The sequence below is a fragment of the Micromys minutus genome, assembly GCF_963924665.1.
Source record: "Micromys minutus genome assembly, chromosome: 22".
In the NCBI taxonomy this organism is placed as follows: Eukaryota; Metazoa; Chordata; class Mammalia; order Rodentia; family Muridae; genus Micromys; species Micromys minutus.
Window position 1 is genome coordinate 671659 of NC_137957.1, and position 23648 is coordinate 695306.

The window sequence follows — 23648 nt, forward strand, 5'->3', positions numbered from 1 at the left end:
AAAGCCATATTGAAGGACCGAGCCTCCACGTGTCCTGAGGGACAGCCACTGTTGTGCTTCTGTCCTGGGTCTGTGAGGTGTCACCTCGGGCCCTGCCATCCACCCTGCACTGGACATGCCACATAGGGCAGGGGTCATTACAGTGCTAGAGGCTGTTCCTGCCAAGCTTAAACCAGCAACCTGCTCCTCCTGGGATTCTGGGTGGGTATGGATCTGGGTCCTCACCACAGGCTCCGCCCATTTCTCAAATGCCTGTCAGCAGAAGTTGCTGCTGCAAGGCTTGGGGGGCCTGTCTACTCAGCTCATGGCGGTATTGTTAACCTCCCACTACTGAAAGGGAGTAGACCCAGGTAGGCCACAGGCATTCAGAGCGGAGTCTCCATGACCACAGAACCTGACAAAATGGGGGTATTGGTTCAAGCAGAAGGTATGGCTTGTTCCAAGGTCCTGGGACAGGTACAACAAGGGGTTTTGATGCTGTGTTCCTGAGCCCAACATGGGGCTGTTGTAAATCTGCAGAGATCCAGCCTGTCCCCGCATATGGACTACAGAGGCTGCAGCTTGCAAGTGTCTCCCCATCTTCTAGAGGTGCATGGTTGCTTGTGGAGATTTAGGATGATTAGCAAGAGGTCAGTTTCTCCTGCATACTGCCTGTGTATTGAACTCAGGTTCCTACGCTTGGCAGCAGGCACCATGACCCACCAAGCCCTCAACATTCCTCTGCCGTTTGAGTCAGACCTCTGCTGTCCTAAGTCAGTTTACTGCTTCGGATTCCATAGCTCGGGAACCAGTATGGCTGCCACGCCCAGCTCTTTTTGTGAGTGCTGGAGATTCCAGCTCAGGTCCCTGGGCATACACTGGGGACCAGCTCCTGTATTCCTGAGGAAGGATGTCACTGCAAGCATCATGACAATCCTCCTGCCTCAGCTTTCTAAGAGCAGAAGTGACAGGCCTGTGCTGCCACACTAGCTACTTAGACTGGACATAGGAGCACAAGCCTGTCACCCTGCCGCTTGAAGTTGAAGGCAAGTGGATCAGTTCTGGGTAAGCCTGGGAAACATAAGACCCTACTTCAGAAACTCGCTATTCTCCCTGGCATTCTTGGGGACCTGTGCTGGGCCCCAGGAGTGGGTGCTGGAGACACGGCTGGCCCCAGCGTATGACCTCCAGGGAAGGCAGGGGGCGTGGCTGTGACACCTGGTTACTGGTGGGATCTGGGCTGGTTCTCTGTCACTTGGCTGTGCCTCCTCTAAGTCCAGGGAGAAAAGCAGCCCCTCTCACACCTTCAGTGTTCTTGACTCAGGGTCATTGTTGGGACAGACTGCCCTCTGGGGACTTGTGCTTGTCACAACTGGGTGGGACAGCCTCCCACCCTGGAATGTGTGCGCTCAGCTCAACACCTAGGAGAACGGATCAGCCCTGAAAGTTGGCAGATGAGCCTGAAGTATGTCCAAAAGCAGTCCACTCACCTGAGCATATGTAATGACTCCAGCAAGGTAATTAAGACATCCCTCACCCTGTTTCTGGTTTTCTGTCTCTTGTAGACCAGCAGCCACCAGGCTCTTGCAGCTGTGATGACATCAGTTCTTACAGGGGTTTGGAGGTGTCAGGGAAGGAGTTCCCCAGACAGGTGCTATTTTAGGGCTAACGTGGTGCTCAAGGTTGAGGAGAGCAGCGCCAGCTCCATGGGCTTCCTCCCTGCTCCTGCCCACATGCTTTGAAGACTGAGGTGTCTCTACAACTGGGCATGGTGGCTCAAACCCTTGACTGCAAGGCTGATACTGAGACAGGTGTGGGACAGATGGCAGGAGTCCCTTCGACCAGCTTCCTCAGCTCCCGGAAAGCCTGGTCCCCCTTTTGATGCTTTTTAATGATTCTCACAGCTCAGAGGCCCATGGAGTTCCCAGCATCCTCCTCCAGTCTCCATGGAAACGGCTCATCTAAGGACTGGCAAGTCCCAGGGTACGGAGGATGGGATGCTTGTGTGTGACTCCTGACCCTGGGCCTCACCGATCTCTGCTCCAGCCAGCCTGGACCTGGTGTCTCCGCAGTTAGTTCTGCCCATGGACTGTGGTGGTGGCAGTTGCCACTGTGAAGTCAAGCCCACAGAAAGCCAGTCTGTTCTCCTCTAGTGTCAATAGCAAATGCAAAAATGGAGGCACAGATGCCTGGACTGTTTGGAAGACAAGGAATCATGGGAGACATCTGGACTTCCAGAAATGGCATTAGATTCCTGCACTCCTGCTTCGTGACATTGCTTTTTTAAAAAACAAGTTATAAAGGCTGGACAGGCTGCTCAGCTGTTACAGCATTGGCTGCTCCCCCAGACCCGGTTCTGTTCCCAGTACCCACAAGAGGGCTCACAACCACCTGTAACTCCAGTTCCAGGGGACCCGATGCCCCCTTCTGGCTGCTATGGGTACCTCACGTACATGCACAAACACGCAACACCCCTGCACATAGGTAAGTCTTTTTACAAAAACATGATGGGAACAGGGCTCCTTAATTATTTTATGGAGTTGAGGCACTGTCTTATGTGCCCCAAGCTACCCTCCAACTCTCTGTAGCCAAGGATGATCTTGTTTCCTAATCCTTTTGCCTTTTCCTCCTCTGGAAAAAAAGGAAGTATCACATTCAGTCATCGACACACAATATTTTTTTGCAATAATTAAAATGAACACACAAAAATGCTATGCATAAAATATTACCTATTTAGTTTTGAGACAACGTCTCGACATAGCTCTAACCGGCCTGGAATACAATATGTAACCCCTGCTGGCTTCAAACTCACAGAGAGAGTTCCTGTGCCACCTCATCAAGCAAATGTCTTCATGTTAACTACATACAGCATAGGTGTGGTCAGCATCTTTGAAACAGGCAACCGTGGTACTAAGAACTTCAATTTAAAATAAAAATACGAGTCGGGCATGGTAACACAGGCCTGTCACCCCAGTCTGAGGATGGAGGCAACTGAGGCCCGAGGACTGCTTGCAGGGGCCAGCCTGGATGTCTGCTTCTCTCCTCAAGTGGACTTTTGCTTTTTCTGCCCTCGTCCGCTGTCACCGCCCTGACCCTGTCCTGCCCTTTGTGTCCAGAGCTGGCTTTCATTAGCACCTCCCTGGTTTTAGAGCCACAGTTCCCTTCCGCAGCTATTCATTGCTTGCTGACCGGTTTTTTCTTGACACAGGCTCTTACGATGTAGCCTAGGCTGCTCCAGAACTCCGATCCCTCTGCCTCAGTCTCTTCAGCGCAGCTGGCTACAAGGCAGATCTCATGATTGTTGGTGACAGACACACTAAGGATGCCAAAGCCACAGCAGGGAGACCTGTCAGTCTTTCTGATGGGCATGTCTAGCCTGAAGCCCCCCCACCGCTCCAGGACCTCTGGGCCTCAGTTTCTCCCTGGGGTCCCCAATTCTCTGCGAGCCTCGAGGCCTCAGTTTCTCAACGCCAGCGCCGCCCGCTCCCTGCAGGACTCGCGGCGGCCGCCAGGAGCGCTATGGCGCAGTCGTGCGCGGGCGGGGCCGCTGACTTGAGCGAAGCGGCCGCACCACAGCTCCTGCCCGGGCCAGGCCGGTGGGCGGCAGCGGGCCCGAGCGCCCCGGGGCGCGGCCCGACGGCATGAAGGACCTGGACGCCATCAAGCTCTTCGTGGGCCAGATCCCGCGCCACTTGCACGAACAGGACCTTAAGCCACTGTTTGAGCAATTCGGCCGCATCTACGAGCTGACAGTGCTCAAGGACCCGCACACCGGCGTGCACAAAGGTGGGCACCGCGCCCCGCACCCCGCGTCCGCCTCTGCACCCCTGAACCCCGCCTTCTGCACCCCTGAACCCGCCCTTACACCCGGGCACCCTCCTGCAGCCCCGAGTCCTTTCTGTATCGCTCTTTCTACACCTGCACCCGACTAACCCCTACACACCTCCCTTACACCTGAGCCTTCTAGATCCTCCCCCACACCCTTCCTCCTGCACCCCGGCATCCCAGCCCCCACTCACCTTCCCCTGCACCCTCCTCCACCCCGGGGGTGCCGCTCGCGATCCAGCTGCCCCCTCCTGTCCTCCGCCCCCTCTTCCTTCCTCTTCCCCACTCCCTCCTCCTCCATCGCTCTCCAGTTCTCTGTCATCTCCCTCCTCTCCCCGGGCATCTTCCTCTCTTTCCCCCTCTCCCTCCCATTCCCATTTCCAGACTCCCCACTCCAACCCTGTGCCTAGAGTGCCAGGGACCCCACCACCCTCCTTGTTGCTTTTGGTCTTCCTGGCCCAGCTTGGAACTTCCCACCTCGGGATTGGGAATCGTGCTCACAAAGCCGGGCTAGCTCGGGATGCAACCAGGACACATGTCCAGGACCCGGGGCTGAGCGGTAACTACAAAGACCTGCGGGCATAGGGAGGGGGATGAGGCTGGGGCCCAGGGGATACGGGGACCCGGGCAGCCCTTCCTGGGTGGTACCATCTTCCTAACCCCTTGCACCCTCCCTGGGCTCAAGTGGAACCTGGCGGAGCCAGAGCTGAGGCCAAGACAATGAACATACGGTTCTCTGGACAGAGCCCAGATCTTGGGTGCTTTGGCCTCGCCGGCAGGTGGCTAAAAAGCCAGGCTCTCCCTCCCAAGGAGGCATCTGGAGGGGACAGGGTAGACATGCTTTGCTCCGTCTCAAGCCCTGGTGTCTGAATCTAGTGGCTTTGACCAGCTCTCCTGACAGGTGTTGGGGGACCCAACGTTGAGACCAGGACCCCAGAAGGGGCCTTAGCGCCTGGGGTGGGTGCTGGGAGGAGGGAGTCATCTCCTTTGGGAATTCCAGACAGGAAACAGTGGCAGAGGGACCTATGATGGGACAGTGAGGGTTGGTGTGGACATGGAGGACATTGTGGGGGTCTGAGAGCCTTAGTGTTTAGGAATGTTGCTTGTGGGGTAAAATTTGGGCAGCAAAGGGTCTCGTTGGCAGTGATGCTGGGGACTGGAGAAACAACAGCCCCCAGGCCCCACCCAAGTGTGGAAGAGAGGATCCCCTGAGCCAGCAAAGGACAGGTTTAGGATCTTGACACAAGTCTGTATTGGGGAGGCAGGAACTCTGGTGCTTGACTGTCACCCCAAACTTGTGATGCTGAGGCAGGAGGATCAAAAGTTCAAGGTCATCCTTGGCTACATTGCAAGTTGAAGGCTAGCCTGGGCTACAGGACATTCTGGCTCAAGAAAAGTGGATGTTTTTGGGTTATTTCGATGTGACTGTGGCTGTCCCTTTCTGGGCTGCAGGCAAATGGAGACAGAATAAATGGAGCTGATAAACCTGGGACCTCCTATCAATATTCCGTTGGCTTTGTTTCTGGGGTACATCTTCAAGACCCCAGCAGAGGTGGGGTCCCAGGGTTGAATAGATCCCCAAATACCAAAGAGGTACAGAGAAGGGACAGGGAACGAAGCAGAGGAGATTGGGCACACAGACACTCTATGACCCTCCCTGGAGCCATTCAGAGAAGGGGACTCCCTCAGCCAGGACCCAAAAACCTGGGGCTGACATGGGGGTCCTTATGTCCCCATTTCTAAGGGAAAACAAGTCACCCTTGAGGTCTCTCCAGCCCTGCAGACTATATGTATTTTCATGTTAATGATGGCATTTGCTTTAGAGCTGCTCACTCTGGGGGACTGTGCAGCGGGGGCCAGGCCTGGCCTGCTGTTACCATGGGAGCAGCAGCAGCTGCTGGTTGCAAGAGGAAGTGACATGAAGCCTAGAAGTGACAAGCAGCCTTGGGGACACATGGACCGCATAGGTGTGGAAAGAGCAGCTGTCCTGGGCCATAGCTTGAGACACTATAATGGCTTCAAGTGGGCGAGCATCAAGCTTTGTGCCTCAGTTTCTCTAGCTGCTTCTGAGAAGATCTTGGAAGCACGTATCTCGAAGGAAGCCACAGAAACAGGGCACATGGTAGAGGGGACTTTAATGAACTCATGGGCACAGGGCCTGGGCACAGAGCGGATTATGCTCTGATGCTTGGGCTTCAGGCGTTCTCAGGCAGGGGCAGAGGACAGCCATTGCAAAGGCCCAGAGATGCAAGGCTCTGGGGAAGCTCAGCAGGGACTAGACACAAAGCTACACAGAAAGTGCTTGGGAAAGTGAATGGTAGAGGGTGGGTGGGTGGGTGGATAGATGGGTGGATGGATGGGCAGGTGGGGTGCATGGGTCAGGGGATGGAAAGTGATAACCCCAGTAAAACTGCTTCATGAAGATGTAAGCATGCATTTTTCTGGGTAAAGCTTGGAGTGCTTGAGGTGGTCTCATGCAGATTCTGAGGGTTTTGAGGCTGGGGGAAGGCAGTGTTTATTTGTCTTTATCTGAAGAATAATGTTCCAGATTGACCACAGCCTGTGCTAAGATCCTGGGACAGGAAGAAGCACGTGTGGAAGGAGCTGAGGGTGGCCACAGGCAGGACCATGGGTAGAGAGTCATGATGTTAGTGCTCATGGGTACCACTGGTTACTGCTTCAGGAAGGATGGACTGGAGGTGAGGGTAGGCTCAGGGGTTTGACAGGAGGCCATCCATCTTGTCTAGTTTGATAACAGGGCAGGGCCAGAACGACTCACAGGAAAATGTTCTTGCCATGAGGTGAGAGTCTAGCTGGGTGTCTTGGTGGATGTCTGTGATCCCAGCTCTCAGGTGGCCAAGGATCATCAGCTGAAGTCTATAGAACTGGCCAGGAGCCCATTTCCAAAACAAGATGGGAGGCTGGAGAGGTAGCTCAGAGGTTTCGTGTGAATACTGTTCCTTTCAAAGACCTGAGTTTGTTTCCCAGCACCCTCAGGTGGCTTACCACCTGGTGCCTGGTGGGTGGCTTCTCTAAGTGCTCCATCTGAGGGGGGACTCAGAACAGCTGGTGTTGTTAGGACCCTGACCAGTTGGGGGTATCTGTTGAGGTCTAGCCACACCCCAGAAACAATTGCATAGTGGCAGCTCAGCCTAGGTGGGTAATTTGGGGTCGTTTGTCCAGATTTCTTGCTGGATATCTTCTGTGGCTCTAACACCCTCCATGGCTTCCCAGTGCCCTGCCTTTCGAGGTTCCTGGTTGCCGGTCACTCCAGGCTCCTTCCACTTGTCTCCAGGATGCCCTCAGCTCTTAGTGTCTGTCTCTAGGCATGAGAAAAGTGGTGGGGGCCGGGGCGTTCAGCCAAGCTGGGTAGCCCCAGCGCACGTGCACTTGGAAGAGAATTGGGGTGAGTTGCAGCCTTTAGCTGTATGACCAGGGCCACTGTGAACCTCAGGGTTTTTTTTTTTTTTTTTGTCTGCATGGCTCAGGACTTTTTCCACATTCTCCAAAGTTCCCAGATTTAAGGGTGCCCGGTGCCCAGGAACCTCTTAACACGCTGTTTATCTTCAAGTCTAAAAGAGGGTGCCCAGACATGAAGGATGAGTTTTCTAAGTGAGATGACAACCCCAGTGTTGAGGTTCAGCCAGAAACTGTCCGGACCCTGGTCGCCAGAGCAGGGAGGCGGCCGCGCTTCAGCACCGCGGACAGCGGCTCCTTCCCCCTGCCTGGGTTTCCGTCCGCCCAGGACCTGTAGTGTGAGTGGGGGCAGGGACGGGGGAGTTCGCACCTGCAGGAGGGATGGCGATTCTCTCTTTGCTCTCTGTGAGAACCTTCTGCCCTGCCCTCCCTCCTCCATCCTCCCTCTGTCCTCTTCTTTCTGGATTTTTCTGGACTCCATATCGGGGAGGAGGACCTCGAACTCCCTCCCCTTCTGCTGCCTGTACCTCCCAGGGACCAATGGCGGCGAGTGATTGTCAGGGAGGGTGGACCTATCTCAGATATAGAAAGAGCTGGGCGTGGTGTTGTGCCTTTAATTCCAGCACTTGGGAAGCAGAGGCTGGCGGATCTCTGAGTTCAGGCTAGCCTGGTACAGAGTGAGTTCTACAACAACCAGGGCTACAGACCTCTCACCTGAGGCCTGAGTGATATCCCCCTAACCCTTTTGTTATGGTAGCAGCCCAGCGTGGAGCTCCAGACTGTGCCCTCATCATCCCAAGATAAAAACCAGTCCCCTTTACTCTCTGCCCACCACCATTCCTCCTCTGTGTGTGAATTTGTCAACGCTGAACTTAGGACCCTGACACTGGACTGACTGTTCATTCTGCGGCGGGACACACAGCTTTCCTTTTCATGGCTGACTAATATCCCATCAAGTGCACAGCCCATGTGTCAATCATTCTTCCATCAACTGGTGACATTTTCATGGTTGCTGTTGTGGGTTCTTACCCAACTACATCTGATCTGACTTTTCAACCTTGGGGGTGTGGTCCATATCCTGAACGGGATGGGAAGGTGACAGGGTACCCCTATTGTAATTCTTCTGGTGCTCATGCAAATGCATGCACAGACCAGAGGGTGTGCCTTTCCGTCTCCACCCACATCTCTCACCCCCGAGCCCAAGTGAGTTTCCTGTCTACACCTCCCCAGGGCTTAGATGGCAAAAGTGCACCACTGTCTTCCCAACTCAAAGTTCTGACCCCCTTACACTCAAACAGTCCATCCCCCCTCCAGCCCTCGACACCCACAAATTCACCTCCTGTGTCTGGTTTCTCCTGTTCTGGGAATTCCCTCTCCTGGAGTTCATACTGTGGGGTGTCAAAACCTCAGTCCTATTCATAGCTGAGTAAAACTCCATGGTGTCCCTGGACCACGGTGGGAGTCTCCATCTAACCCCCCACCCCTGGGCTGCCCACCTTTGGGTCCTTGTGTCCATGGTGTCGGGGCAATCTTCTCAAACGTCATTTCTCCCACCAGGTTGTGCCTTCCTCACATACTGTGCCCGGGACTCTGCCATCAAAGCTCAGACGGCCTTGCACGAGCAGAAGACCCTACCAGGGGTGAGTGTTGGTGGGACAGAGGGTACTCTCTCAGCTGTGGGGGACTTGGGCTCAGTGTCCCTGTGCCCCCAGACACAGAGGGGATAGGATAAAAGGGTCACAAATGTGAACATCTTTTGTGTGCCTACTGTACACCTACTATACGCCAGGCTCTGTGCATCACAGAAGTGCTGGTGCACACAGTACAAACTGGCCTGATCAGAAATGGGCCTCACTGGTAGGCAGCTGTTCAAAGGTCCTGGGGTAGGGCAGCCCAGCATTGGGGGAACGTTGAGGTTGGAGCAGAAGGGGTGACAGAAAGACGGGATGGGACGAAGGACAGGAGGAGGGAACAAAGGGGACAGGGACAGGAGGAGAAAGGCTGGGTAGAACTTTCTGGCCATATACAAGAGACTTGAACATTTCTTACTAACACATAAAAGAGAGAAAACAGCTTCATCCTACTCCAACCACTTTGTGCTGTGTGACACTAAAATGGTCACTTGACCACTCTGGTCTCTGATATCTGAAAGAACTTGAGAAGTCAGGGTGAGGAAAAGGGTGCATGTGGCTGGTGCAAGGGAAGAAGAGGTCATGCTTTGGAAGAAAACAGAAACAAGATTGATGAATTTGGTGTTTGACGGGACTCTAATAACACACCCAAGGCTGGAAACTTTATAAATAAAAGCTGTTTAGCTCACAGTTCTGGGGTTCAAGGCCGTTGTCTGGCATTGGTGTGGCTCTGGGGATACCATCCATCCCTGTTCCAATGCTGGCCTTGTCTCCCCAGGCTCCTATGGAGATATGGTGCCTGCCCTTGTCCCCTCTCCTGCCACCACCCCACCTCTACCCCTGCCTTCATGCTTGTCCCCACCTCTGTCCTTATCTCTGCCCTTAACCCTTTCTGCCTGGCTTCTCCTCTCCCCCAAACAGGGCACCAAGTTCCCCTTTCCCAACTCAGGTTCATAGTGCTCAGGAACGGTGTGGATGTGGGAGGTTTTTCTGGTGAAGGAGGTGTCACCAATCGGTTGCTATTGGCTGGGGACAGTGTGTGAGGTCAGGCGGGAAGATCACGGGCACATTGGCGGTGTAAGCACTAGGCATGCAGAGGACAGATGGGAGGCAGGGTAAGAAGATCAGGTAGGAGTGGACCCAGCGGAGAAAGGAACCTAAGAGGTGAGTGACAGCTTTGGGCAAGTGTGGCTGTCACAATGAGTGACTCCTGGCATGGAGTAGGTGGAGGTCAGGGACTCAGCTCAGTACCCACTGAGAACGACCCATCCGTGTGCTCACAGTACCTGGGGACAGAACAGGAAGAGGCAGAGAATGTTCTGGAAAAACGTTGACTTTTAAAACTGTAAGGCCATTCATGTCTGTTACTGAGAATGTTTGACAGAAACATTAGAAGGCAGAAGTCCCTATTAATACTAGATTGGAGCACACAGAGCAGCCTCGAGGGACACGCGTCCCTTCCGTCCTGCCAGTGTGTCCTGTTCTCTTACATTGTCAGAATTCTTGGCAGGATGACTGTTACGTGTAGCCCAAGCCAGCTTGGAACACACAATCGCCTGCCTCCACCTCCATGCAGGGGGGTTGTCAGCAGCTAGGGGCTGATGAGAGTCATGACTGACACCAGACAGTCACAGTCCTGAGTTTTCCCAGAACAAGATCAGGTGTCAATGTCAAACCCACATTTACGAACCTTAGGATGAACCGAAACTCAGGCTCGGTCCTGCGCTCAGTGACCAGAACGTGGCTGCTCTGCGCCATTCTAGAACATTCCAAGTGCTGCCATAGGCACAGTTGGTCCTTGTCGCTCCTCCCCACACTTGGAGACTCCACGTTTAGGGCTCCACAGATCATACAATGAGCCCCAAGGCCACACAAGAACTGAACCAGCCTGAGGCAAGAGGGAGCTGGGCCGGCACAGCCTTGTGTGGAGAAAACTTTATTAGAAACACAGGTGGAGCCAGAACAGGGCGGGGCCTGGAAGCACCCATTCAGGACCCCTCCTCCCGTACATCCCATGGAAGTGTCCTCTTAATTCTGGGACTCAGAAGCAAGGGGCTGAGAAATTGACATGTCCTGGGAAGATCTTGTAAGTCCTGACTCTGGTGCCAGCCACGGGTTGGTGTCCAATCACAGCTCCAGGCCTCAGTTTCCCCAGCCGTGCCTCCTCCGCCCAGCAGACAGGAAGACCAAGGCTCAGAGAGAGAAGGAGATCTGCCTGAGGTCCTCATACCTAAGCATCTACTCTCTGAGAGCAAGGGTCTAGCACGTGAGGACCATAACCTCCATGAAAATGTGCAGGATCAGAGAGACTTGGCCTCAAAGAACCAGGTAGAGAGCGACAGAGGTGGACCAGCCTTTCAGTGTCCACGCACACACGCCGTACACTCGAAAGCCAGCCACCCGCTCCCAGAATCCCTCTTCCTTCCTTTGCCCCACTAAGAGTCTTCCCGCGCTTTTCCCCAGCTATGTACTATTTTACAGATCAAGGGAGGGGCTCAGCCATCCATCGGTCCAAAGCTGAGGGCACCATACTGTTTCTGGTCGGATCTCAGCCTCTGGTGTCTATTGGCAAGGGGTCAGAAGACTGGGGGTGGAGGAGCCATCCTCCCCTGGGAGCACTTCTAAAGGCATGAGCTTAGAAAGGGGGTAGAGAGAGCTGTAGGAGGGAGGGATCCTGGGAGCAGGCTCTTGCTGGAGGCTTTTGCTGCAGCGAGAGGCTGAAAGAGCAGCTGATGAGCCAGGGAGCCAAGGCGGGTGCAGGGTGGGTGAGGAGTTCACCCTGTCCAGGTGGGAGAGGACGCCTGGTGCCTTCCCTGGTTCTGGAATCTTCCGATGGAAAACTTAGCAAGTGCAGGAGAAATCTGCAGGCCCCGATAGGCAGGCCGAGGTTTCCTCATCTGTAACACACACCTCAGATGTTCCCATCCCAGCTCAGAGATGAAATGGGTCCCAGACGCGGTCTCCCCCACCGAACTCCTACTGCGGCTTCAAAACCCGCCCAAGAGTTTTCTCCACCGTGATCATGGTGTTATCACTTTGCAACACTAGCAAGGGTCCTCCCTGGGGTCCCCTCAGATCTTACACAACCGGAAATGTGAAGTGTCGGTGTCCGAAGAATGTGAAGAGAAAGGGGGTGGAGATAGGAGCTGCAGAAGGAGCGGGAGAGAGGGTGGGCACCTGAGCGGGACAGATTGGGGGGCAGGAAGATGGAGAGACCCAGCGCGGATGCATGGCGGAGGCACGTGGTGTGGGCAGGGAGGGCGCTCCGTGGCCCCTTCTCTGTCATTGTGGGTTGGAGGGGGGAATCCCAGGAGTGCGGGAGACTGAGGTCAGTGATGGGGTGATGGTGACAGAGCCGGTATCCTTCCTCCTCCCCTTTCTCCTCCCCCCTTCCTAGTTTCTGAAAGATTATATTTAAATCTCTTTTGTGCGAGGCGAGATCTGAACTCGGAGGGGGCCCCCACAGAGGCGGTTTCCATGGTAGCAACAACTGCCAGCTTCCGCGGGGTGAATCAGCGTTGCCATGGAAACCCCATCTTCATCTACCCAAGGTGCTAGAGAGGATAACTAGAAGGGGGGAGGGCTGGCGGGGGCGTGTGGGTGGGGCCGCAGGGGGAATGAGAGGCTAGATCGGGGGACCCCTCCCCTGCCTCTTCCCCCCACACCCCTCCTGGGCGCCCTGACCCCAGAAGCGGAACTATTCGGTTCAGATCGCCTTCCCCCCACCCCGGGATGTGGTGTGGTACCCAGGTGCAGAGGGGATGAGGTGTGGTGGGTGGGTTTGGGGGATTTGGCTGGCTGAGGGGAGAAGGCAGGTAGTGCGGGTCCCTGAGAGGGTCCCAGAGGAGGGGAGGGGCTCTCCTAGTTGGGGCGGGTGGAGAAGGATTCCGGAAGGGGAGGGGCCCAAAGGAAGCAGAAGGAGAAGGGAGGGTGCGGAGAAGGGTGAGGGGACGGCTGTAGAGAGGGTTGTGAAGGACTTGGGGGAGGGGTGGGGCTTGGGGATAGAGAGGGTGTAGGGAAAATGAACTTGAAGGGTTGTTCATAGCTGGGTGAGGACATTAAGGGGCCCTCGGAGCGGGAAGAGGCTGAGGTGTGAGGGGGATGGGGTTGGGGGCGTCTGGCTCAGTCCGGGAACTGTCCTTGTCAGGTGGGCTCACATGAGACAAGTTCCTGTTTGTTGAGCAGCTTCTCTGGCCCAGGGATCCAAAGCAGGAGCCCAGGGTGTCACAGGGCTGTGTGTGGAGGGGCTAATCTGATCTGACTCTGGGCTGGAGATGCCACTGTTCCCGGCTCCTGGGCAATCTTGGTCCCTTCCTTCCTTCACCCTAGCATGACAGATATTTCTTCCATGTGGTGACATTAAGGCTCCTGTCTGGAGGGAGGCAGAGGCTGGAGTCAGCTGTGTGAGTCTCTCAGCCAGGAGGATGATCCAGCCAGGGCCAGTGGAAGAGAAAATAAAAGCCTCCCAGATGCACCCCTTTCCAGTCTGTTATGGGTGTCCCCCCATTGTGACATGGGGGAGCTACCACTCCCAACCATTTCATTTGCTCGTGGTTCCCTGGGCTAGCTAAGGCTTCATCACAATGAGTCTTCCTGAGAGCCATCCAGGGGCTAGCCTGGGCCCAGTGTCTGGAGAGCAATTAGGTCTCCAGCACCCTAGGCTCAGAGTTATGGCTTCAATTCTATGTTCTATACTGGAGGAAGTCACTTGACCAAGTCCAGACGCAGGGGTCAGGAATAGACTGACTTCTTGAAGACAGAAGTCCCAAGGTGACATTTGCACACAGGGCTCAGGTCCATGGAGCCATTTTCAAAGACAATTTGTCCTGTTGGGATAATTATCATTGGGTTTTGAAAGCTAGCTAAGAGTTTGCAGGTCAAGTCTCACTTGCACTGGGGCTGAGTGTGTGCTGAGACAAAGGTTGGCGAGCAGAGCTGAGACCGTGCCTGCGCCCCGCTCTGTCCTCTGCCAACTGACCATGTCCCCTTTCCACAGATGGCGCGGCCGATCCAGGTGAAGCCGGCAGACAGTGAGAACCGTGGAGGTAGTAGTAACCTCCCCGTGGCCGGCTCCGACTGCTCCCCCAGACTTCAGATACCCCATACCTTTCCAGTTCCCTCGCGGGTGCCTGAAGGCTACAGACTTAGGGTGTGGGGAGAGGTGTGGGCAAGGCTGTTGGGACCCTGTGTGTGTGTAGGAGTTCTGTAAAGCCAGCCTTGCTATTCACTGTCACTCTCCATCTTGCTGCCTACCGGGACAGGACAGGACCCCCCCCCCATCGCTCTTGCCCCGTCTCCTGCTTCTGTCCCCGATCTCCTGCCACCATTTCTCCTTCCCTCACCCCAGCCAGTGACAGCCATCTGAGTATGGTTTCCCTAGCAACCTGGCTCTCATTCCTGGGCGACCGGGGCAGCGGGGCGGCCTGAGCAAAGGTCCTGGGGCAGCGCGGGCCAGGGCTGAGGGTCTGCAGGACCAGCGCGGGCTCAGCGGGGCCGTGGGCCGGGGCTCCGCCCACAGGGGACCGGAAGCTGTTCGTGGGCATGCTCAACAAGCAGCAGTCGGAGGAAGACGTACTCAGGCTCTTCCAGCCCTTTGGCGTCATAGATGAGTGCACAGTGCTGCGAGGACCCGATGGAAGCAGCAAAGGTGACTGGCAGGCGATGGGGGCGGGACTTAGGGAATGGCAGCGGGGGTGGGGTTGAGCTTGGCACAGGTGCAGAGCTTGCAGGAATAGTGGGATGCGATGGGACTGGAGGTGGGCATGGCCAATGGGAAGGGGTGGAGTAGGTGGGGTGGGTGTTTGTGGTTGGAGGAGAGGGTGCACTATTCCTTTAGTGAAATTTGGGTGTGGGGAGGGGAAGGAGAGGGAAAGGAGAAGGGATGGTTGCTGAGGAGCGGTCAGGTCTATGGGAGAGCAGTTAGTTAGCCCTGGCTCCTCCTAAGTGTCTATTCAGTGGGGTTGTTGTGTCCCCTGCAGATTGGCCCTCGGACTATGGCTCGAGTTCTTTCTATTCCTCAACCTCTCAGCACCCCCCCCCCTCGCCGCCCCATGTCTCAAGTTCTTTGTCTGTCTGTCCATCTGTATGACTGAAAGGCTAACCGGTCCTGGCTCGATGTTGTATGGCTCTGGCTGGAGGTGTGTCTGTCTGCCTTGGTGGACAACACATAAATGTGTATGTCTGTCCATTTGGCCAGCTTAGATGATTCCAGAGATCCCAGTTGACCATCTGTGCCCTGGAGGTCAGGGCTGGTGGCCGTTCAAACCTTTTCTTACTTGTTCTGGTGGAAACTTCTTGGGGACCAGGCTCCTCTGAAAGTATATGTAGTTACTTGGTTCTCAACACAGTTCCTGGATGCTGAGTTGACTCCCTGTTGGCTGACCACATGAATGGACAGATGGATGGATGGATGGATGGATGGATGGATGGATGGATGGATGGATGGTGGATGGGTGGGTGGATGGATGGGTGGATAAATGGGTGGATGGGTGGATGAGTGGATGGATGGGTGGATGAGTGGATGGATGGATGGATGGATGGATGGATGGATGGATGGATGGGTGGATGGGTGGGTGGGTGGGTGGATGAATGAGTTGATGGATGGGTGGATGGGTGGGTGGATGGGTGGATAGATGGGTGGATGGGTGGGTGGATGGGTCGATGGATGGATGGATGGGTGGGTGGATGGATAGATGGGTGGGTGGATGGGTGGGTGGATAGATAACTAACTTTCTATTTAGCTGAATTCATGGCTGACATCTAAGTTCTGACTTTAGAAGATATTGGTGTGTCCTATCTGTTTAGGCCATCTTGGTCCTGCCCATATCTGTGTGAACTCAACAATCAAGAGCTTCTTCTCTCTCTTGTTCCCACTGTGTCCTTTGGTCCCTCACCTGTTCCTTCCTTCCCTCCCAGGCTGTGCCTTCGTGAAGTTTTCTTCCCACACAGAGGCCCAGGCTGCCATCCATGCCTTGCATGGTAGCCAGACTATGCCGGTGAGTGAGAGCCACGGTGAGGCAGGGGACTGAGGGTGTGTGGGAAGTAGGGTGGTCTTGGTGTCTTCCTGTCATACACTGCTTCAGACAGGAGGCCTGATGTGCAGCCCAGGCTGTGATCAGAGGTGTGAGTGATGCTGTCCTGGGACAAGTACAGTTCTTAGCCTTACACAGGCTGAGAAGCAGGGGCATCGGTGGGTGATGTGCAGAGACCATGGACCCTGTTCTAGGGCAGCTGGGAGTCACAGTGGGCACACAGAGTGAGGGGGCTGCCAGGCCATTTGCAGAGGTCCTTTAGTTCAGATGGGCCACCAGTGAGCAAGGGAAAGGACACTGAGAACCTAGAGGGGCACCTGAGCTGAGACTCCCACCTGCAGGATGGGAGCTCATCTGCAGAGGTTTGTGAGATAGCGAGGGCTCAGGTGGCCCGTTTTTCCCGGGAAAGGTAGAGAACACGTGTCCAAGGTCCTCAGTATAGCATTGTGCACATGCGGCTGCCATCTTACCCCAGGGAGGGCTCCCGGGAGTCCACATTACTGCAGATAAACGGCATCCCCAACCTGAGAGCAGCAGGTGTCTCCCTAACATAGCAGAGCTGGGCCAGGTCACCCCCAGGGCCAGCCTTCTCATGACTGTCTATGGGGGGGATGCCTCTGTCTATGGGGGGGTGCATCTGGAACAGGGAGGTTGCAAGGTAGTTTTGCAAGCTAGGCTGGGGGCATCTGAACCCAATCCCCAGGAAGCACCTGGCTGAGCCCTGATCCTGCTAGACTCTGGATCCCAGCCAGGCCTTACGTCTTCACTGAGTGCTAATTCCATGCTGCTTCCTAACCCTCCTCTGAGCCCCATCTCCTGACTGAGTCCCTGAACACGGGTGTCATGCTCCATTCACTGGTCACACGCCATCCTTACAGGTCCCAGGGGTGCTTGCATGTCCCTCCCCATCTTTCTCTGGCCTCTAGATTCTCCCCCTGCCTTGAGGCTTCAGCTAGGACTCTTCCCCAAACCTTTGTCCCAGACATGAAGCCACATGTGAGACACCAGTACGGTACCCCAAGTCTCTACGTGGCCAGGCCCAGGATGACAAGCCCTGTCATTTCTTGTGTGGCCCTGGGTCTCCTGGATGTGGAGACAGACGTAGCACGTCCCTACTGTCATCCATGGGGAGAACTAGAGCCCTGGCCTCTGTCCTACCCCAATGCCACACCGTCCTTACAGGGAGCTTCCTCCAGCCTGGTGGTCAAGTTCGCCGACACAGACAAAGAGCGGACACTGCGGCGTATGCAGCAGATGGTTGGCCAGCTGGGCATCCTGACGCCGTCCCTCACCCTGCCCTTCAGCCCGTACAGTGCCTACGCCCAGGCTGTGAGTGGCCCCGGCATGTGGGCAACGAATGCAAACCGAAGTGCGGTCCCAGGCTGACAGCCGAGATCTTGACGGGCAGCCCTAACCACAGCCCTAACCACAGCAACCCTCCATCCCTGGCCCAGCTGCACCCTGACGGTCCTAATGGCTGGAGCCTAAATCCCACCATTCCTAGGTCTGCTTTCAGCCCAGTTCTGGCTCCGCCCCCAAGGCTGACATCACTCCAGCTCCCGACTCAGTCCTGAGCATCCACTGATCCTAAGCACAGCTCAAATGCCTGACAGTGCTGAGTTCCTTCCCTAAGCAGGCGGGACCCCTGCCTGGATGTAAAAACTGAACCCTGTTTCTAACCTTAGCTCTGAGTCAAAGCTGGGCCTTGATCCTGTGCTATACCCTACACTGACCTCGGATCTCAGGCTGACTGATCCCTGATCCCAGAATGAACCTTAGTCTAAGTCTGAACCTCAGTTTCTAATGGAGCCCTAAGTCTAGACTGAGCCTTTTTCCAGAAACCAAATGTTAATGCCTACTGGACCCTGATCCCAAACCGAGTGATGACCTGGAGCTGAGCCCCACTTCTTGACTGACCTTGTCTCTCAAGGTCCCCCCAGCCTCACTCACTCCATCTCTGTCTCTAGCTCATGCAGCAGCAGACAACACTGCTGTCCACCTCTGGCAGCTACCTGGGCCCTGGTGTGGCCTTCCCTCCCTGCCACATCCAACAGATTGGCGCTGTCAGCCTTAACAGTCTGCCTGCCACACCCATCGCTCCTGCCTCTGGTGAGAGTGGCTTCTGGGAGGTCTCAGAAGAAGTGGTGAACCTCCCATGCCAGGGCCCTGTGTCTGACCCTCTCGCCCTCCTCAGGGCTACACTCACCCCCACTGCTAGGTACTGCCGCTGTCCCTGGCCTGATGACACCCATTCCCAATGGCTTCCCAAGCGTCCTGCCCTTTCCCGGGAGCCACCCTGCCCTGGAGACCATGTATGCCAATGGCCTTGTGCCCTACCCAGGTAATTTGGGAGAGTGCTTCAGAGCCTAGGACAGAGTCTGAAGTGGGTCTGGTGACCGAGGGACATACCTAGGTCCCCACAGTTTTATGCCCTGTGTGTGGCAGGACAAGGCGTGGCGAGGCAGGTGTGGGCACAGGAAGGGTCACACCCACACACTCAGTGGGTTGGTTCTGGGTTCAAATTCTAGTTCTAACTGGTTTCTAAACTGGAAAGTGGGACAGGAGACATCAAAGGCTGGATGGAAGCATGGTGTGCAGTGTCAGACATGGAGGTCACACGCAGTCACAGGCTTGCCTTCACTTCCCTGTGTGACCCAGGCTGGCCTTACACCAGGGCAGTGTGGGCAGGGCTGCCAGCCTTGAGTGCTAATGACCCAAACCAGGAAGTGACAGAAGGGGGGACCATAACTCAGGGGATGGGGTGTGGCAGATGACTTTCTGGTGAGGGGTTTTCCTGGGGGCTGAGTGGGGCAGGGTTGGGATGCTGAGGGGTGATGGTCACACGGGGTCACTTGGCTGCTGGCGTTAGCTATGGGTGTGTTTGTCTCTGAGCAAGTTGACCCACATCAGAGATGCAGTGCCTTGGCTTGCCTGGGGGTTAGCCTTGGCTTGCCTGGGGGTTAGCCTTGGCTTGCCTGGGGGTTAGCCTTGGCTTGCCTGGGGGTTGGCCTTGGCTTGCCTGGGGGTTGGCCTTGGGCTGCCTGGGGGTTGGCCTTGGCTTGCCTGGGGGTTGGCCTTGGCTTGCCTGGGAGTGGATAGGAAGGAGGCTGAATGGCTGTGATGTCACTGCTTAGTTCATCATTTGCTCTGCAGCTCAGAGTCCCACTGTGGCAGAGAGTCTCCATCCTGCCTTCTCCGGAGTCCAGCAGTACACAGGTAGAGGCAGCCCTGTCCTGCCACTCGCCTCAGGGCCTCATCCTCTGCACATGCCCCATCTCCATGAGACCTCTAAGGAACATACAGTCCGTCCCTTAAGCCTGGGGCACCCCACATGTCATTGCCAGGTTCCTCAAGGCCTTCTCCAAAGCCAGTGCTGCCTCTGTGCACCTTGTGTAGCTGGGCCCACCTAACTGTGACTCTGACCCCACCTCTTGAGATAGGTGCCAACCCAGTGCCTTGCCCACGAGCCCTTGACACACCCCAAAGGCAGAGACCTGCTTAACTAAGTTCATTCATTAGGCACGGCCTCACCCTGCCCTCCCTGTGGAGTTCTGCCCTTCCCCATCCCAGCCTGTCACAGCCTTCCCTCAGGATGCCTCAGCTTCACTCAGAACCCCGTCCCCTGCTTTGACCCCACCTCTTGGCCAAAAATGAGTCTACCCTTCCCTGGGCCTGCTCCCTTGAGTTGAGGGTGGGGTGAGGCCAGAGCTGAGGGGCAAAGGGTGGGACTAGGGCCAGAGAGGCAGGGCTGTGGCCCAGAGGTGGGGCAGGGGCAAGGTTGAGGGGTGGGGCGGGGACTGGGTAGGGCAAGAGACATGGTTGGAACTGGTCTGGGGACAAGGTATATCCAGAGTGGTGGTGGGATAGAAAAGGGTGGTGACCGAGCTGTCAGGACACAAGGAGCAGGGCCAGGGCCACAGCTTTTGGGGGACCACATGAAGGACGAAGGCATGGTGGAGGGCAGAGACCCCCTAAGGAACATACAGTCTGTCCCTTAAGTCTGGGGCACCCCACATCTCATTACCTGCTCTTCAGCCATGGCCCTCCGCTCAAGCTATGCCCCATCTTTCTACCTTCATCTGAGGAAGATCTGCCCTAACCCTGGCCCTCAGACCCGGTACCTGTCTTAGCCTTGCCCTTCTTGCTGGTCTCAGCTCCATCACTGCCTTTCGATCCACCTGAACCTTGGGAGCCCCTTGTCTCCATCCTTCAGCCCTTATGCCACCCCTCGGTCCTGCCCTTAGTACTGGCCCCACCCCATTCCTTAGTCCCAGTCTCTCTGTCCAGCAAGTCCCAGCCGGGCCCCAACCCCTAGGCACCGCCATAGCCCCGCCCCACCCAGCCGGGCCCCACCCCCTTGACCCCACCCAGCCGGGCCCCACCCCCTTGACCCCACCCAGCCGGGCGGGGCTATGGCCTTGACCCCGCCCCACCTCAGCTCTGGTCCTTGGCTCAGCACAGCCTCTGCTCTCCGCAGCCATGTATCCCACCACTGCCATCGCGCCTGTGGCACACAACGTTCCGCAGCCTCCGCACCTCCTGCAGCAGCAGCGCGAAGGTGAGGCGACCCCTGCCAGCCCCATCCTCACCTGCACTGCTGACCTCGCCCCTCCATGGAACGGCTGCCCTTGAGGTTCCGACCCCCTATGGACAAGCGAGGAAACCCCCTTTTTGGTGCGCGTTTGTGCGAGGAGGCATCTTGGGTAAACTGAGGCCTTCCCAGTGAAGCCAAGCCTGTGGAGGGTATATGGGAGAAAACAGAAGTGCGGAGTCCAAGGAGGTGGTATCTTGGGTAAACTGAGGCCTTCCCAGTAAAGCAGTAAAGCGAAGCCTGTGGAGGGCATGTGGGAGAAAGCAGGAGTCCGGAGTCCTGCGACCCAGGGGTACTCACATCCTCGTCTAACTGGGCACAGTCATCAGAGAGTACTTAACGGCCTGCCTCAGTTTCCCCATCTGACATGGAGTCATTGAGAAATTCCTGGTGTGCAGGCCTTCTCTTTTACTTGTGGACCTACTTTTACCTGTGGACCAGGGGGACCCTGAGGCCGCCCTTGTGGCATCTACCCTTACCTGTGATGGGGGCTCACACTCCAGGGTGCAGGGACTGTGTTCACAGCTGAGCCCTTGGACTTTGAGGATGGTTAGTGCCTCTGGATTGTCCCACACTGGTCTGCACTGTGTCCCCTGAACACTTTGTGCCTGAGGCCACCAGCAGGACATGCTTGTCTGACTATTGACAGCCAGGACCTGAAAACTAACTACAGGTGACATCAGTGGACACTCGGGGAAGGCTGGCCATGCAGGTCCTTCCCAGGCCCACCACCAAGCAAGATAACCTGAGTTTGATCCTTTCTGGGCATTTCCCCCCCACACACACACCCTTTTTAAAGACAAGGTTTGGCTGTACAGCTTACACTGGGCTCATAAACACAGCAATCCTCCTGCCTTGCCCTCCCGAGTGCCGCAGTGAGGGGTGTGTGCCTCCAACCTGGCCTCCGGCACACAGAATCACTGCTGAGCCACACCCAGCGCCCATCACGTCACCCCATTCTCCTCCAGCACATATAGCATCAGGAGGAGGCTGGCAGCTGAGGATGTGGCGCTTTGGGAATCACCCAAGGGCTTACAGTTCTCGGGGAGGTTCCGGCTTGTGGGGCCAGGGGAATGAAAATACCATCTGGTTTGCTCCATGGTGAGCTGGTGGCTGGGTAGACCATGGTACTTGAGACTGATCAAGGCTCACAGGACCCGACCCTGCTCCCAGCCATTCCCTCTGTGTATCTAGAGAAGCTCCTCACTCTATCCACAGCCAGATATAAGGACTGGACCCCAACTCAGGCGGGGTCCGCCTCCTCTCCTTGGGGGCTTTATGTCTTTCTCTCCCCCACCTACAGGTCCCGAAGGCTGTAACCTGTTTATCTACCACCTCCCCCAGGAGTTTGGAGACACGGAGCTGACCCAGATGTTCCTCCCCTTCGGCAATATCATCTCCTCCAAGGTGTTTATGGATCGGGCTACCAACCAGAGCAAGTGTTTCGGTGAGTGGACGTACTTAGAGATGCACATTGAGGGTCTCAGGGTGTGGCCAGGGGATGGAGCTCCCACCGAGAATCTCCCAGTGAGGGTCTGGGGCGTGGTCAGGGTAGAGAGCTTGACTGGCAAGTATAAGCTTCTGGGATAATCTTCACTGTCATATCAGTGTTGTAAGAAGAAAGTGAGGCTGTGACCCCTGCAACACAAGGAAAATTGAACAAAATTGATGGGGTGCGAGTGAGGCCCCCCCACCCCTAGAGCCATACAAAACCAGTGTTGTCCACAAGAAACGTGGACCCTCACCAGCTCCTGTCACTTTGTTCTTTCAGGATTCGTGAGCTTTGACCACCCGGCCAGCGCACAGGCGGCCATCCAGGCCATGAACGGCTTCCAGATTGGTATGAAGAGGCTGAAGGTGCAGCTGAAGAGACCCAAAGACCCAGGACACCCGTACTGACCACGCCCACAGCCCCCCTGCTGTGGGTCTGGCCCCAGGTGAGCCGCCAGGCGGCCCTGTGCTCCGCCCAGCCCTGGTTGGTGTCATTCAACCCTCTTCCCATCCCAAGCTCACTCTCCAAATCCTGGGGGCGGGAATGACACTCCAAGAGGCCAACTGGGTATTCAGACCCTCCCCCATCACCTGTGGCTTGGGTGGCAAAGAGAGTGGGATTAGGGTGGGGAAAGCTAGGAGGTTCTATGCAGGGGACTTCCTTCCCAGGGAAAGGTTTAAAGGATTAATAGAAGTTCACTTCTGGTTTGGGGCTTTGGCCTGGGGTGCAGGGTGAGATGGGCGGGGCTCCGATCCCATCCTCTAAAGCTGTTCCCCCAGCTGAGAAGCCCTAATCCAGAGAAGGGGTGTGCACGCGGCCAGATCTGTGCCCCTGCAGTTGAACTTGGAATGCCCAGTTAAGCTTGGCCCAGCACTGAAGCAGAGGAATTGGGGACACGTCATAGCCTTGTGGTCCCCCACTTCTGTCTCCACCAGCTCCCGTGGACCCTGAGAGTCCCGTCTTTTAATTTCATGCTCAGTGGGTTAACAAAACCCAGAGTGCCGCTTGCAATCTCACAAAACAAACAACACAGAACCAAATACCCAAACAAACAAGCAAAAAAAAACCCAAAAGTCAATTTCCCCTTCAGCATTGTCAGCACTTTCTTTGAGACTAAGCTGAATTTAAAAGGTAGAACCAACTGCACAGTGACAGTGTCGTGGAGGTGACAGCACGGCTGCAGCAGTTTGCAGACCACCCAGGAATACTTTCTCTTAGGGTTTGCTTTGGTTTTTGTTTTCCTTTCTTTCACCACCCAGCCCAGGGCCTGGTAGAGATCGGCAGTCTTTAATCCTTGGTGTTTTTTCTTCGTTATCTGGGTCTTTTGGGCTTTATCTATTTTGGCTTCGATTAGGAAACCCATCAATCAGGTAGAAACCACCAGACGGCCGCCATATTTTTACTTTTAACCCAGCATCCTTCGGACCATCTGCTCTGGGCTGGAGAGAGAAGTTCCATGTCAGGAGCAAATGCCCCCAACTAATGGTGACTGTCAGGAACTGTTGTTTTGAAAACGCTGGGGTTTTCTTGCCAGGACAAAGTGGGGCAGGGAGTTCTGTGCCCCACTCCCCTCGCTTCCACTACTCCCCGGTGTTCCCCCATCCTCCCCGGGTTGAGCGGTTCCCGCTTCCAACCACTCCAGGACTTTTATGTAAATTACAGCCAAGTTTGGACACCAGCTC

At 55.8% G+C, this 23648-nt stretch overlaps 1 protein-coding gene across 5 annotated transcripts; it reads left to right on the forward strand.

The window, feature by feature from the left end:
• Positions 1 to 3578: 3578 nt before the first annotated feature.
• CELF5 (CUGBP Elav-like family member 5) lies at positions 3579 to 22373 on the forward strand (the record flags this gene model as incomplete). 5 transcript variants are annotated; one of them, XM_080935397.1, is made up of 12 exons in its annotated part: positions 3579 to 3765; positions 8779 to 8861; positions 13849 to 13900; positions 14371 to 14499; positions 15768 to 15847; positions 17066 to 17212; positions 17851 to 17992; positions 18078 to 18224; positions 19037 to 19099; positions 20361 to 20441; positions 21778 to 21921; positions 22246 to 22373. In XM_080935397.1, 12 exons carry the CDS (start codon positions 3621 to 3623, stop codon positions 22371 to 22373), a joined length of 1341 nt encoding a protein of 446 aa, XP_080791523.1. The 5 variants fall into 5 exon arrangements, with proteins under 5 accessions (XP_080791523.1, XP_080791524.1, XP_080791520.1 ...); XM_080935398.1 differs by lacking the exon at positions 22246 to 22373 and having other exon boundaries at positions 21819 to 21925; XM_080935394.1 differs by lacking the exon at positions 22246 to 22373 and having other exon boundaries at positions 3621 to 3765; positions 13849 to 13897; positions 21819 to 21925.
• Positions 22374 to 23648: the final 1275 nt, after the last annotated feature.